General features: G+C 37.1%; 1 protein-coding gene across 4 annotated transcripts in view; it reads right to left on the bottom strand.

Moving 5' to 3' along the window:
* Positions 1–16,779, bottom strand: part of ctdp1 (CTD (carboxy-terminal domain, RNA polymerase II, polypeptide A) phosphatase, subunit 1) — a 243,775-nt gene that overhangs the window by 94,276 nt on the left and 132,720 nt on the right. For 3 of the 4 annotated variants that reach the window (XM_066674468.1, XM_066674472.1, XM_066674469.1), the window contains exons 7-10: positions 13,420–13,586; positions 8,446–9,405; positions 7,567–7,708; positions 7,165–7,392 (exon numbers count right to left, since the gene is read on the bottom strand). In XM_066674468.1, coding sequence (XP_066530565.1) covers positions 7,165–7,392; positions 7,567–7,708; positions 8,446–9,405; positions 13,420–13,586 — 1,497 coding nt within the window. Of the gene's footprint in view, positions 1–6,366; positions 6,519–7,164; positions 7,393–7,566; positions 7,709–8,445; positions 9,406–13,419; positions 13,587–16,779 lie in introns of those variants that run through there. The other variant, XM_066674473.1, reaches the window with a different exon arrangement.

Genomic DNA, 16,779 nt, shown 5'->3' with positions numbered 1-16,779 from the left:
TCCTACCTCTGATCAAAGGGCCAGTACAGTGGTACGCATCTTGACAGAGAAGTGGTTTTATCTGTACAGGATTCCCCAGTGAATACATTCGGATCAAGGCCAAAATTTTGAAGGAGATTTGATGAAGGCTTTATGTAAGATATATGGGGTTGAGAAGAGCCGCACTACTCCCTATCAACCAGAAGGGAATGGCCAATATGAAAGGTTTAATCGCACCATGCATGACTTATTGCGAACACTACCAGTGAAGAAGTGAATGTGGCCTCAACACCTTCCCCAATTAGTATTTGCGTATAATACTACAATACATCAATCAACTACCCCTTACAAGCTCATGTTTGGTCAAAAACCGCAACTGCCCATTGATGCACTGTTGAGAAGGTTGGAAGATGAACTAGTGGAAGGATCAGTCGGAGATTGGATGGTAGAACAACTAGAATTTCTTCAGTTTGCTTATACCAGCGCTGAACGGTGCTTGAAAGCAGCAGCCAGTCAACGAGCATAGCAGTACCCTATGGGAGCTGCTCAGATACTTCCAGTGGGGACAGTGGTCTATAGAAGAAATCACATACAAGGCCGAAAAACAAGATACAACATGTTTGGGATAGTACTAAGTACCAGGTAGTGAAGTGTTTAGATAGTCTGGAGTATATACCATTTGCCACAAAGGAGACCAAGGTCCATAAAGAAATATCCACAGAACAGAAATGCAAGTAGTTTTGGAGCAAGTGGCTGCTGATCCCCCAGATGCATTAAATAATATAGGGAGGTAATTAGAAGGCGAACAGTTGGAGTTCAAAACCTTCCCCACCCAGTAGTAATCCTAAGGGAGTCAGAGGGGGCGACAGCTATGGGCAAACACTCAAAACCTTCCCCGCCCAGTAGCAATCCTAAAGGGAGTCAGAGGGGGCGACAGCTCACCCCGTGCTTAATACAGCACAAGGTTTCTTTAGACCTTGGTAAGAGCTAGTAACAAGTTACCGGGACAGTGACATTTCAAAGTGGGCTTGGATGTGGCCAGCATGGTTAGGGGTAAAGTGGGGATTTTTAAAATGTTGAGCCCAAAGGTAGCTCTATTTAAGGTGCATTACAGCACCGCAATAGATCGTTAAAGGTGAGAGGGACTTTTAACCCGATGGACCCTATCTATATAGTTATTTTGCTATTCCGTTTTTTTGTCAGTGCCTCTTTCAGTTGCATTTAAACAGTAATTATGTGACATAGCCATATTCAATATGTTGTTTTATTTTCTAAAGAACCTTTGCTACTCAAATATGTAATCACTTTTAATCAGGTTTTCATGCTAACCGATAAATAAATTTTTCTATAAATTTGTCATGTTTTGACCAAAATTTTACCTACAGCCTTGAAATCATATTCCCACATCGGATATCTTGACACAGATTGTTAGTGTGAGGTGTCTGTTAGTTGAAAACATAAGCATTTTTGATGCTAATTTATTACATGTCATATTACTGTGACAAAATAATTTTGTAGCATCAGACGGACATATTTTTCTTGATATTCTAAACTCTGGGATGTATGACTGATGAAGTTCTGACAGTCACAGCAGGCCCAGACTTTCAGGAATTTAGTTCAGGGCAAATATGGACAATATCCCAACAAATAAAAAACATTTTGGTACTTTGGCAGTTTTCTCAGATGCTGATAATATTTACAATTATTATTATTATTATTATTATTATCTTTTTAAAAAATGATGAAATAATACTTGTTTATTTAGAATACACACAATAAAGAATTATTTAAGCTTTTTAGTGTATATTTGTTGATCTAATGCAGTATTATTTGATGTGAAACCTACAAAAACCTTGAAAATCTATAAATCAATAATAGGAACACTGTTCACAATCAGCTCAAGGAGGATGAGAAGGGAATGTGTGCTTGCCATCTAGAGAAAGTGGAGGATTGGATTTAAGATCGAGCTCAATATTTAACTCACACTGAAACAAGATCCTGGAGTCTGAGGCCCGTCGACCCTTTAAAAACCTAGACTGAGTGAGTGTGCATTAGCTTCCCAATATACCTGTCCTGTAAGCTAGTACCTTAGAGTACAATTTAATATCAGAATTAATGAAATTGGGTGATAATTGGCACAGTTAGTGTGGTTCTTACCTTTTTTAGGTAATAAAGATATTAAACCTGTATTCATCTGATCATGAAATGAGCCCACTTCAACTGCAAACAATATGGCTTCATGTAGTATTGGCCCTGAAATATTGAGTCAACAACAATTATGGAAAGATATCTTCTGGCTCTGGAGTTTGTCCTTTAGGTGTATTACTAATCGTTCCTTTGCATTTTGCACTACCATTTGAAGAGGCCACCACTGTATAAGTCTTGTCCTGCATATGAGCTACATCAAGCTTATTTAAATAAGATTCTGCAACAAGCAAAATCAATGTTTTTTCTACATATAAAATCTAGACAATTCACTCATTTGAATCGTGTTAAGCCCCCTTATATTCTAACATATTATTGATAGATTAACCATTAATAAAAATATAGAAATTCACATAAAGATAAAACTCAGGATACAGACATTGTGTATGTTTAACCCTATCACCTTTTCCCAGCTGAGATATTCACTCCACCCCTTTCCATAAACAGTGTTTCCTTGTAAAATAAATAAGCCATATAGAAAGATAAGGTTCTTATACCTATTAATTTCTTATAAAAATAAATAAAATTCTTATATTAAAATAAATAAATAAATAAAATAAATAATAATAATAAATATAGCCACAAGTGTCGATTTACGGGTTTCTCACAGTCTATGCATACAATTTGCTTACTTTTGCGAGTTCAAGGTCATATACAACATTGCAGAGTCCAACTAAGTACCATGGACTCAGATTTGGAGGTGCTGATTCTCATCCCTACCACTTCACACTCAGCTGCAAACTGGTCACATGACAACTTCTTAGTACATTTTAATGAAAAAATGTTACACCACATTATCCATCCATTATCTGTAACCGCTTATCCAATTTTTTGGGTCGCGGGGGTCCAGAGCCTACCTGGAATCATCGGGCGCAAGGCGGGAATACACCCTGGAGGGGACGCCAGTCCTTCACAGGGCAACACAGACACACACACATTCACTCACACCTACGGACATTTTCGAGTCGCCAATCCACCTGCAACGTGTGTTTTTGGACTGTGGGAGGAAACCGGAGCACCCGGAGGAAACCCACGCGGACACGGGGAGAACACACCAACTCCTCACAGACAGTCACCCGGAGCTGGAATCGAACTCACTACCTCCAGGCCCCTGGAGCTGTGCGACTGCGACACTACCTGCTGCGCCACCGTGTCGCCCCTTACACCACATTATTTCATGGCTTTTAAAATATACATACTAAAGAAATTAATCATAACCATGGCATACTAATGGACCAAGATCTCAGTTTTAGTAGTTATGTTAAAGCAGTTACTAGCTCAGCATTTATCACCTTCAGAACATCAATAAATTTAGAGATTTTCAGATTATACCAGACTTAATTCTTTGCTTAATTCTTGTGCACCTTAAAATATGGAAATTCACTTGATTGTATATTTCTGTGTTGTATAAAACATCAGGGCAAATGTATATGCCTTCAATGCCTTCTTGTCATAAAAAATGTGATATTTCTGAATGTCTGTCCAGATACTGTCTCTATGAAAAAAGGATTTTCATAGTCAGCAGGCCTCATCCAGTTTCACACTGCCAATTCTACTCTTTTCACCTCTTGTGACCTGTTGTTTACCTCAGAGTAAATATAATAAATTGGTTACCAATCGCAAAATTCCAAAATCCCATAAATCGCAAAATATAAATCACAATGTCTATCACACTTCTGTAAAATCAATCTGTCCAGTTAAGAAACAACACTGAATGTGAATCAATTTCACCCGCTGTTGTGCAAATGGAACCGACAACAGGTAGAAAAAAGAACACTACCTGGATTTAACTAAGCAAATAGTTAGGAGCCTCCCATTAGACAATTGCTGCATAGGTGATTATGTTTTGTTTCAGCTGGCAAAATGTTATTTAACCCTAACTCAGGCACTAAGAAGCTTCTCATTTGTTAAACAAATATGTCAAAATATCCTGTGGTCATGAAAAAGATGTTAATCTGTTTCAGAAGGATCAAATTATTTTACATTCATCAGGCATAGAAAGCATCTAAAGAGGTTGCTGAGACTACTAAACTTGGGTTAAGAACTTGCCCATGCAAAACTGGAAGGGCAATGGGGAATATCATTTTCGAGGAAGGAATGTGGTCAGACAAAATGCTTCACTTAAATGTTTGTGAAATCAAAGTGTAGAAAAACAATAGTGGATCTCAGGGATATGTTTAATAGTAAAATAGTGTAGCCTTAAGAAAACCACTCATGTGGTTTGATGAGTCCAGATTTACACTGTTCCAGAGTGATCCACACTGTTCCACATCAGGGTAAAAAGAAAGATGGCTGAAGTGATGCACCTATCATGCCTAGTGCCTACCGTACCAGCCTGTGCGGGCAGTACTATGACTTGGGGTTGCTGCAGTCGGTCAGGTCTAGGTTCAGCATTTTGTGCCCAAAGAACAAGGTCAGCTGACTACCTGAATATACTAAATGACCAGGTTTATTCCATCAATGGATTTTTTCTTCCCTGATTGGCATGGGCATATTCCAAGATGACAATGGTGATAATGACAGGCTCTTATTGTGAAAGGGAGCATGAAATATCATTGACAATTTTTTGGATGTGCTGGAGAAGATATTAACTAATAATTAAATGCACTTTAACAGTCACATAAACAAAAAATGAACATGTACACAAATGCCCATTATGCAAGCTTTACATTATGCTGTAGTCCAGATAATCTAGTTAGCCCAGCTGCTGTTGTTTAAGTGTAAATCCCATTTAGAGTCTCAGATGGGGTTACAGTGTGTCGTTGATAAAAACTTCCTCTACAAAAAGAGCCTAATATATAATCAAAAAAAAAAAAAAAGGCAGTGATTAATCTGCACCTTAGATGAGCGCTACAATACTTTAAGTAAATCTAAAGCATCATACACCTTCAGAAGTGTTTAACAAACATATTATCACTCGCCTAACTCGTCTGTGATATGAAGCTGTATTCAACTTCCTATTCAGCAGCTTTCTAGCAGAACTTTAATGTTCCACTTTAAATGTTGCAGTTATCTCAGGTGCTAGTATATAACTGATTCACCATTTATTTAAGGCAGAAGTGTAAATTAACTAGCTATTGAGACATTAGCATATTACTAGCGATATTTTAAGCTTGCTGTGTGGTGGGTGGTGATAAATCAAGGAACAAAATGTGGGTCACTCGAAAAAGTTTGAAATACCCTGATCTAAATTTGCTTTCAAAGGAATGATTACAAAAGATTTTGGGATCCTAAGTCACAAAATTCTGGGAAAAAAATCAGGAAAGGAGCGTTAAAAGTAGGTCAACCAGGTTCTGCCTTTATTGTAAGGGTGCCTATGCACTACAGGGTCAGAATCTCGAGTGCCCCAGTGTGTTTCATTTAGTGTGCTGTGTCAACTTTTTTATACAAAGAGTGTATAGAGCTGTATGCAGAAAAAAGACATTCGGTGAGGCATCAACAAAGATCAAACCATTTCAAATTCTGCAGATCCTGATGGTGCAGGCAAGCCACCCAGTAGAAACGAGGGTGGGCTGGGACTGGCCGATGATGGACAAGAATCCATGATTGAGGACAGTGCAGGGATTTTGTCCAGGTTGCTTTGAACTGTACAAACTCAGACATTTGCCTCATTCTACTGGGTTGTCAAGAGCTGCATGCGCATATGTCCCTGAATTTTTGCTTTGAGCAAGAAACACCATTTAGGGCACACTTTAATGCATCTGGCACCATATGCTTTCTTCTGTTTGCATGTATGCTTGTGCATCTCTTTTTTGCAAGGAAGCAAAGTATTTGCAAAGGAACATAAAATATTTGCAGAGGAACTTGATGTCCATAATCTGTTTTTACTTGTCCTTTAAAGGGCTCAGTAGGTAGTGTCTGAATTCTGTTATTAAAAAAAATATTATTAAAATATTCTATTTTTATTTTGCTGATCATCTGTGAAGGATTTTTATTTTTATATCATCATATAGCACATCAACATGCTTGAAATATATTTGTAAATAATTTCTCTGAAAATGGCAATAATACATATAATACATAATTGCTACAATGGCTACCACAACTTAATTTCTTCTAAGATTACTGAGACTATGAATGAAATTAACTTTTGTGTTTAAGAAAAAAATATATAATTCAACACCTATAAAAATTTACACCTGTCACTCCATAGCTGTGTCTCAATTCAGGGGCTGCATCCTTCGAAGGATGCAGTCTACAGAGGTCTGTCTTCAAAGGCTGTTGAGTGTCCTTTGAAGACTATTCCAAAATGGGACAGTCTACTCTATGGCAGATTTCTTTGACTGCTGTTACCACCAAACAGCGCTCCTGAATGCTCCTGAAGACTCCTGCACCTTAAAGGCAGAGCCAGAAAATTTCATTTATTTTTTTTTTTCTCAATTTATTACAACTGGAGATTAAAGTGTTTTATTTTACTGGATTTCACTGAAATCATATCATTAAAAATAAAAATATATATAAATAAATAAATAAAAAATTCATTTGAAACATACAGCCCTTTGATTGAATGTTCTCCTACTGTGTTTACTGTTGTAACACTTTTTTGCCTCTATATGCTTGCTTTTGGTTATTTTTTAATAGTGATAATAATCATTGCACACTTTCATTTTATTTTTTTTTCAAAAACCCAGTGATGATAGTAGATTTAGTAGTAGTAAATTAATTAATTAAACAAAAATTCTGTTCCGTCTCAATATTCTGAAATCCCCCAACTCGCAATGAACCATAGAACATGTCAGCTGGTAAAGGATAGTCCCGTTGCTTCCTTTGTTTCTTAGGAAAAGAAAGATGCATTTTTTGGCTGCACATGAAGGAGCTTGGACAGTCTGGGTACACTGCTGTGACATAATTGGCCTACAAATGCGTCCTTTGAAGGATGGATTCAGATGCAGCTCATATGTCTGAATTTATAAACTTGTATAACAGCAAACCTGCTAAAACAACATAATGTTCATACCATCATAAAGAAAGGAAAATTACCTAGGGTTTGAGTGCACTTCATGCACAGGTAGAGTAAATGCTTTGTGAGGCTGTAAGTAGGAAGGGTGACAGGGGGTCTTCGGTTTGCTCCGAATCAACTTCCCAGTTACAGGATCATATGTGTGGACCTCAGGGACAGGCAGGCTTTTAGGTTGGACAGGAATAGGATGAACTACTGGCATTGGGAAACTCTCCTGAACATCAACATACGCAGGTGGACTGTTACTCCTAAAACAAAGAGAAAAACAGTACTTCAAAATGTTATGATAAAATTAAACTGTACAAAAAGCATTGTACAACAAAACATGTTGTAAAACATCTGCAGGTAGCAAACAAATGCAAGCTAACTAAGCATGTAATTGTGCTAAACATGGACCGAAAGGAAAGAAGAAAAAAAATGACCTCTGTGGTTTGGTGTAACACTCCTTCAGTGGGAAAAGATGCTCCTCTGCTTTCTCCCAGCGCTCCAGGCATCCCCAAAGCCAGTCAGGATTTACCACATGCAGGTGTTTACAGCTTTGGGCTTGACGAACTTTCTCTGTGCCTAAGAAAAAAACAACACAAAAATGTTGGTAAACATGTTTAAACTGATGCTTTGAATAAAAATACATCAAAGCCAGTGTGGGTTTCATATTTATGACTTAACAAATCTATTTAAAATCAGCATTTCTTTAGTTAAACCTTAAAGAGTCTTGGCTTAATTTGGCCAATTATATTTATCTCTTATTTTGCCTTAATATGCCACGTTAAACAATGTTTAACATTCTGTTTTTAATCTGTTTTTCAGCCATCTCTCTCTTAAGTTTGCACCTCCCACACCCATTTACTGTTCGACTTGTAGTAAAGAATCAGTAGATTCCAAATATTCCTTTGTAAGACAAAAAAAAAAAAAAAAAAAACTATTGAGGAAGATATTAAAATAAATGTCCTTAAAGGTAAGTTCTTGTAGGGTCACACCTGAGGAATTAGGGGAAAAATAATTTAGTTTCTACATCAGACATGGTAAGATATAGACCTAGACGTGTTGCGCTTCGCTATGGCGCCACCATGTGGCCACAGTGTATTTTCTGTTGCTCACCGAGTTGCACGCAAACTACCTCTCTCCTCCGAGTGTGATGTCTGTATGACCTACGGTCTTTTCCATACGAGTTATAAGGAGAAAAAGAAGAAGAAGAAAGAAAACCCCTACAAAAGCAAAAGGGATCTACGCACTGTGTGCTTGAACCCAAATTACTAATATGAAAATATGAAGACAGATATTCAAAAATATCAATTTCTTACCTGCACGTGCAGCAATCACGTGTGTGGTGTGGTCAGGATCTTTGGCACTGAGCACAAGGTTCTTGCCTATCTTTGCACCCAATGCTTTTGCATGGTAGTACTCTCTTGTTCGCTCCATGGGATAATTAGTGGGATACAAGCCACTAAACACAATGGTGGAGCCTGCCAAGGTCCTACTCTTCAATTCAGGAACAATTTTTCGAATGTCTGGTATTTCAAGAATCTCCTCTCTTAGGTAGGCCTCATAGCGCTTGTAATAATCATTGTGAATGTGCACCAAGACCTTTTCAAGGTAAATCAAATGATCATCTTGATCTGTGTCATCCTCTTCATCATCTTCCTCATCTTCCATAATGTGATCTAAAGATTCTTCACCCATAGTGACACCTGACTGCTCACTGTTTTGAGATTCCGTTTCTGTTTCTTTTTTGTCAGCACAGCCATTACCAAGCTCAAGAAACCCCTGATTCATCTCCAAGTCTTCATTTGATTCTACTCGGCTACCTTCATTTCCCTTTGTAACCCAATAGTCTATATCTAGTTTTGTTTGTTCAAGTGATTTATTTTCTGAAAATAGTGCTTCGGTTTTGCTTTGTGGCAGTCCTGAGTCAGGATCACTTCCAAATGAAATCTCAAAGTCTAAGTCATTATGCATATCATCAGCTGTATTCACATTATCTCTCTCTCTCACTTCACCTGAGCTACTCAATTTAACTGAGACACCAGCCTCCCACTCTTTAACATTGTACTTGTCACTCAAATGTTCTTTTTCCTCTTTTTTCCCTGCAGGATGAAGTTTCTCTCTGGTTGGAGGTTCCTGAATATTACGGTCAAGGTTTGACCATTTTTCATGCACAGATTTGCGATCCTTGCTACGTTTCCTGAATCCATTACTTTGTTCCTCACTCCCTGATGTTGAAGATATGCCTGAGCCTTCTACAGGCTGATTAGCTGGGATGCCTACAAGAGAGCAAAGATAGTTCAAGAACAGGCAATACAAAGACATTTCATCTGACAGAATTTTCAGTGACACTTAGAGTGACATATACATAAATAGTTTTCAATTTCTTTCCCAAGTACTTTTTTTATGTGGACTTTCTACCTAGGCAGGGACCTAAACAATGGTCTTATGCCTATGAGCCTGTGGTATTACCAATTACATCAAACTACTAAATAAAAGAAAATTAAAATGTACTTTTATTTTACTAATTAATTTTCTTATATTGAGTCTTGTGTTTTTTTCTTTTTTTGTTAATGATATAGGCCATCACTTCTCAAAATAAACTTCAAACCTAATGTACACCCGTATTTCACAAAATAGTATGTTATCTGGCTGAGACTGTGTGAGTCAAATGCAGTGATTTATCTTAATGTCACACTGAAGAAATATATACATTTACATCCCACTCAGTAAGCCAGGGTGGGATCATCTGTGGCTTTGGATACGGAGTGCAGTGGGTGTGGGCGTCTTATATGCTCTGTCTGCAGCTACTGGGAAACTGACCACCAGTGAGTGCTTTGGGATGGGGAGGGGCTCACGGGATCAACCACTGCTTGTTGAGGACAGTAAATGCATAACGACATGTGCTGCCACATCTGAGTCTCCAAAAGTCTCCAATAACACCAGAAAATGTCACTACATTTGTAGCATTTTTAGAAAGAGACTCACTACAGGGGTTTCAATACGCAACACTGCACTTTGGGCTCCTCCTCCTCCAAACACATATATATATATGTGTGTGTACACACACAAGTTTGGGATGCTGTGTTGAATTTAAATAAATGTAAAAAAAAATTGATTTCATTCACATTTATCCACAGAACACATATTAAATGTTGAAAGAGAGACGTAGACGTTTTACAATTTCATGGAAAATATTAACTCCTTTAGAACTTGATGGCAGCAATGCATCTCAAGTTGGGACTGGGCCTATGCCGTACGCAACACATCAACATAAACCCTATGACATAGCCTACAGCTTAATCTTACGCACACTGCAACCATCGTGATTGGTCTACTGTCATCCAAACCGAAGAAGTCCAGAAACAAAAACTTGTCTTCTCCACACTACAGAGCATATAGCAGCAAATTCAGCACAAGAAGTAGGATCATGTGGGGAAAATGTGCCGGCTTTGTGTTTGTTTCCTGTAAACAAAGCTCTGTCCCTAACAGCACCCTTCTCCCTATAGTGTAGAGGAAAATGTTAGAAATTCAGCAGATTCAACTGATTTGGCGGTGTAATTGCAGAAAGATGCAGACACCAAAGCATATAGCAGCAGGCTCTTGTGTAACCTATGCTTTAGACTCTGTGTCAAGTCAAAGCACAAACATAAATCAGTCTTTAAAAACAAACAACTGAAGGAGCAATTTGCAACCAAGTCACATGCTATGGTATAAAAAAGAGCAATTCTGAGGGGCAAAGATCTGCAGAGGTTCATCAATCTTCAAAAAAAAAAATGCATCTAAAATTATTGAAGAATTTAAGAAAAAACTTTCCTCAACATAAAACTGGGAAGATTTTGAATATCCTACAGTATTAAAAGATTAAGAGAATCTGTAGAAATCCATGTACTCAAGGGACAAGGCCGATGGTCCATATTGGATGCTTATTTTCTTCATACCGAAATTTGTATCATTGAAAGAAGAAGCCATATACCTTCTCTGGCCCAAAGCTTATTTAAAATGGACTGAGGCATAATAGAAAACTGTTTTGTGAATGAATCAGATTAATCAAAATTTTTAATTATGTTTGGAAACAATGGATATGCCTGCGGATACAAGATGAGAGGGACCATCCGGCTTGTCCTCAGAGCACAGATTAAAAGCCTTCATCTCTGATGGAATAGAATTGCAAAAATACTTACAGTAATAGCAGGTCCAGATGCACATTTTGGTGCATCAAAATGTCAAAAAAGAACCAGGACTGTGGAATAGCTAGAATGCTACATCAGAGAAAAATGGGGCAACACTCCTTCCCCAAAAATATTGCAATTGGTCTCCTTACTACTCAGACATTGACTGACTGTTATAAAGAGAAGAGGGGGAGCTACACAATACTAGACATATTAGCTCTGTCCCAAATTCCAAACCTTTTGAAATGCATTGCTGTAATCAAAGTCTGAAAGAGTGCATAAAATAATGTATTTCTCCCAGAAAATTATTGCTTATCACACGTTTTGCCAAAAGGGATATCATTTCATACAAAAATCCTAAAATGGACTGGACAAAATTATTGGCAACTTTTTAAAAATGTGGGTAAATAACTTTGTTTCAAGCATTTTTTGATGATCATTTAAAGTCACCTGTGACAAGTAACAGTTGTGGGCAATATAAAAATTACACCTGAAACCAGATAAAAAGGAGAGAAGTTCACTCAATCTTTGCATTATGTGTCTGTGTGTGCCACACTAATCATGGCGAACAAAAAGAAGTGAAGAAAACTGTTTGAGGACTTGAGAACCAAAATTGTGGAAAAATATCAACTGAAGGTTGTAATCTGAAGGTTAAAAGTTGACACTTTTGACACTGTAGCTAATCTCCCTGGATGTGGACAGAAGAGAAAAACTGATGAAAGTTTGAAATGCAGGATAGTCCGGATGGTGGATAAGCAGGCCCAATCAAGTTCCGAAGAAATTCAAGCTGTTCTGAATGCTCAGTGTCTGGGCGAACTATCCATTGATATTTGAATGAAATGAAGCGCTATGGCAGGAGACCCAGGAGGACCCACTGAGGCATAAAAAAGTTTGCCAAAATGTACATAAGCCAAAATCTTTCTTGTGGACAAATGAGACCAATATAAGGCCTTTTCTTTCTACTGTTTACCGAAAACAGAATGGGGCATACAAAGAATAGAACACAAGACCTACTGTCAAATATGGTGTTGGGGTTCAAAGATGTTTTGTGGTTGCTTTGCTGTCTCTGGCACTGGGTGCCTTGACTGTGTGCAAGGCATCAGGAAATCTGAAGATTACCAAGAAATTTTGAGTTGCAATATAGGACCCAGTGTCAGAAAGCCGAGTTTGGACAATGGGACAATCACCCTAAACATACTTCAAATACCCAGAAATGGACAGAAACAAAGCGCTGGACATTTCTGAAGTGGCCAGCAATGAGTCTGTTAGGGAGAAGCACCCTTCAAATAATGAGAGACCCAGGGCAGTTTGCAGAAGAAGTGTGGTCCGAAAAACCTGTAAGACATGTAACAAGCTTTCTGATGGTTATAGAAAGCGATTAATTTTAGTTATATTTTCTAAAGGGCGGGCAACCAAATATTAATTTGAGGGATCCAATAATTTTGTCCGGCACATTTTTGGGTGATATGATATACATTTTTGCTTTTTTCCCCTCTGTAAAGATTTCAAGGTTGCCAACACTTTTGCCCATGACTCTCTCTGTATATATATATATATATATATATATATATATATATATATATATATATATATATATATATATATATATATATATATATATATCATTTTTCCATGCTTACATTAATGAACATTTTGTTTGCATTTTTGACCCTCATAGTTCAGTGACGAGGCTTGTACTGTCACTGTAAAGCCAGGATATTTTTTTCTAATGTTGCTGGGAGCTTGTCCCTCTGTTTTTTGAGCAATGTTCATATTTGTGTGATTTTGCTTTGGCAGAGTGGACAGTACATAAACAAACAGTCGGAACATAACATAATAATAAAAAAAACAGTTACAAATAATTGATATAATCGATTTAGACAAGATTATGTCGATTAGAATGTCTGAATGTCTATTTTGATTAATTTTCAATTAACTGACCAGCCGTAATACATTATATATATATGTATTACACACACTAACACACACATGTACATACATACATATATGCTGTGTTGCACATTAATTGTGCACTTTATCAGAATGGTCATCCTGATTGAAAACTGATTGACCTCAAACAACATACAAGACTGAACACAAATGAGCTTTTGTTACAGGTACCTTTCTTTGCTGGCTGGGCCTCTCGTGGCCCTGATGGAGCATTGATGTCACCTGTTCCTTTGAAGTACACATACTTTCTCACTGTGATGAGATTAGGTGCAAACTTCCACACATCCTCTCTGTCGTCAATGATGCACACCATGGAGTCACCACAAGGGAACAAATTTCTACAGAGGTGAATAACAGGTTTACCATAACTCCAAGACATTCAAGAATGGTTTCATTAATGCAAACCTTAATAGAGAATATTTATTTGTATAGCACCTTCCATAAAGTGCTTCACAGAAAAAGACATCCATTAAATACAAACCCATTTGCAAAAAAAAAAAATAATAATTTTGGATGTTGGGCAAAATGTAAATAAATGCAGAATGCAATTATTTATAAGTCATTTAAACACTACATTGTTATGAAAAGTAATACTAAGACAATATTTCAAATGATGAATATATAATATTGTTCTTTTTAAAAATGTATGTCTCTTTTTTTTATGCCAACAACACATAAAAAAAATTTGGGATAGATCAACAAAAGGCTGCTAAAATTGTGTAATGCCACAAAAAATAGATTAGGTTAAATTGTAATTGGACAGACTTGACAGAGCATCTCAGAGAGGCAGGATGAGGAGGGGTTCACCATTCTATCAATGATTGTGCAGGCAAATGGTTGATGTAGAGATTCCTCTACAATATATCTATTATTAAAAGTTTCAGAGAATTCAGAGAAATCTCTATATGTAAGAGACAAGGCCAAAAAACATGCAGTATACTCCAGGCTAAAGTGGAGAGGGACAACCCAACTTGTCACATACATGTTGACATCAGCAAAGCTCTTCAGTAAAAGAGTCCGGGTGTTAAACTGTTGACATTTTACCACATATAGTGATGCATTTAACAAAAAAAAAAAAAAAAAAAAATAAAAAAAAAAAACTGTAAACCCTGAGCTGTATATCAGTTGAAATCCTATAACCAGCAAAAATATTTCACTTTCAAAACTACAGCAACTGGTCTCCTAAGTTGCCTCCCCATGTGACTGTCCTATTGTAACACCCTCTGTTGGTGGATTTTGTGTCATATTTGACACTCTTCTTTACAATAGGCCCTACATATTTCTGTCATGTTTGGTATAAATTGGGCTTTATTTGTTTGAGTTTACAGCAGAAAACGTTTATAAAGCTCTATCCACTTTCATTTATTAATATATTATAGCAAAAACATATCCGCATGTCAAATATGTTTTTGTGTTTAATATATTTATTGAAAATGTTACATTATAAAAGCTTTTTACAAAGATAAGTATTCAAGAAATGCCCATGAGACAAGGAAAAAAAAATAAATTATATATATATCTCAAAAAGTACAATAAAAAAAAACAAAAAAAAAAACAAAAAGGCCCTACCCCCTAATAATGAACAAACCCCTGTCCTCACTGTCATGAAATACTACTCAAAGGGTGTAGAACAGTATATACTGATGGATAAAACCAGATCGATCAGTATAGCTAGAAAAGAAAAGAATAGGGAAAAAAACCTATTACTGAACCTGTTTTGAGGGTTGATTAAAGAAAAGAAGGAAGGAATTCCAAGTCTGATAAAATCTCCTTTCTGAGCCTCTCATTACACATCTGATTTTCTCCAGTTTTAAAGTAGCTAACACATCCCTAATCCAGTGTGGGGCAGCGTCCTTCCACCACAGAAGGATCAGACGGCGTGCCAGCAAAGTTGAAAAAGCGATCACCTTGTGTCCCCCAACAGGTAATATCAAACCCCCAGGAACAATCCCAAAAAGGAGCATAATTTGATTTAGGTTCTATTTAATGGCAAGAACAGCAGAAAGGGCTTCACAAACACCTCCCCAAAATTCCTGTATTTTAGGACAGACCAAGAACATGTGAATCTGAGTGGCTTCCTCAGATTTACATCTATCACAGGTTGGGTCTACTTCTTAGCCAGTTTAGATTTATGAAGATGCATCCGGTGAACAACTTTAAATCAAATAAGGGAGTGTCTTGCACACATGGAAAAGGAGTGGATTCTCTTCAATATTTTAGTTTAAAAGTCTTGTTCCCAAGCTAATTTTACTGCGGGGGTGGGAGGAAGATGCAAATGGAAAATCAGTCTCAAAATGGCAGAAATCGCTCTTTTCTTAGTTGGGTTAAATGATATCAGTTCATCAATTATATTATTGTCTGGTTTATCTGGGAACCCTGGAATGGAATGTGAGACATAATGCCTAACTTGTAGGTACCTAAAAAAATGTGAAGTGGGGAGGTTAAATTTAGAAGACAACAGCGAAAGAGGCAAACTTATCTTCAACAAAAAGATCTTTAAAGTACTTCAGGCCTTTTTTGAACCAGATGTTAAAAGTGGCGTCTTGCATTGACAGGGGAAAAAAAACATTTGATGCTATTGAATTAGAAAGGTTCATATTTCGAAGGCCAAAATATTTCCTAGATTGTGAATAGATTCTAATAGAGTTGTTACTACTGGGTTAATGATTATCCGATTTATGGAAAAAGGTAGAGATGCTTCTATTACTGAAGATAAAAATTGAGGCTCACAGAACTGTTTCTCCATCTCAACCCCTCTTTAATCAAAGCAGTAATATGCCCAAAATGACAGACACCAAATATTAGTTGCCCAATAATAATATCTATGATTTGGAAGGGCCAATCCACCAACTTGTTTGGATTTCTGTAGATCTTTTCGCAGGTGTGGCCTTTTCCCATTCCAAATATATGTTAATATAATAGAGTCAAGCTTTTTAAAATAGGCATTGGGAAGAAACACAGGAAGGCACTGGAACAAGTATACATACCTAGGAAGCACAGACATTTTAATCACATTCACTCTCCCAAGCATAGAAAGCGGGAGGGGTGACCATTTAATCAAATCTTGTTCGATTCTAAGTAGTAGTTTGTCAAAGTTATTTCTTTTGAGATCTGCAAAATCACAGAAACACCTAGGTAAACAAAGCTATGCTCAGCAATCTTAAAAGGCACCGTAATATTTGCGAGAACAGTGTTATCTAAGTTTATTGGCAAGAGCTCACTCTTATATAAGTTTAATTTAAATCCTGAAATTTTCCCAAATTTAGTGAGAAGGTCTAAAATAAAAGGGATCATTATCTCTGCCCTGGATACGTACAACAGGAGGTCATCAGCATAGAGAGATAATGGGCACTGTGATGGGCATGAGGGAAAAAAAAAGAATATTGTCTATCAAGTGGGTGTAAGAAACGCCAAATATCTGAAATGCCATATTCGGCAAGAAAAGCTTGTAGACAGGAAGCTGATTTGGATGTGGCATTACCTGGTCTCACTGATGATCGATCCAACCCAAGGTCCAGACACAGATTAAAA

The sequence above is a fragment of the Hoplias malabaricus genome, chromosome 6 (genome assembly GCF_029633855.1).
Source record: "Hoplias malabaricus isolate fHopMal1 chromosome 6, fHopMal1.hap1, whole genome shotgun sequence".
Lineage (NCBI taxonomy): Eukaryota > Metazoa > Chordata > Actinopteri > Characiformes > Erythrinidae > Hoplias > Hoplias malabaricus.
This window is presented reverse-complemented; position numbering and strand designations above follow the sequence as displayed.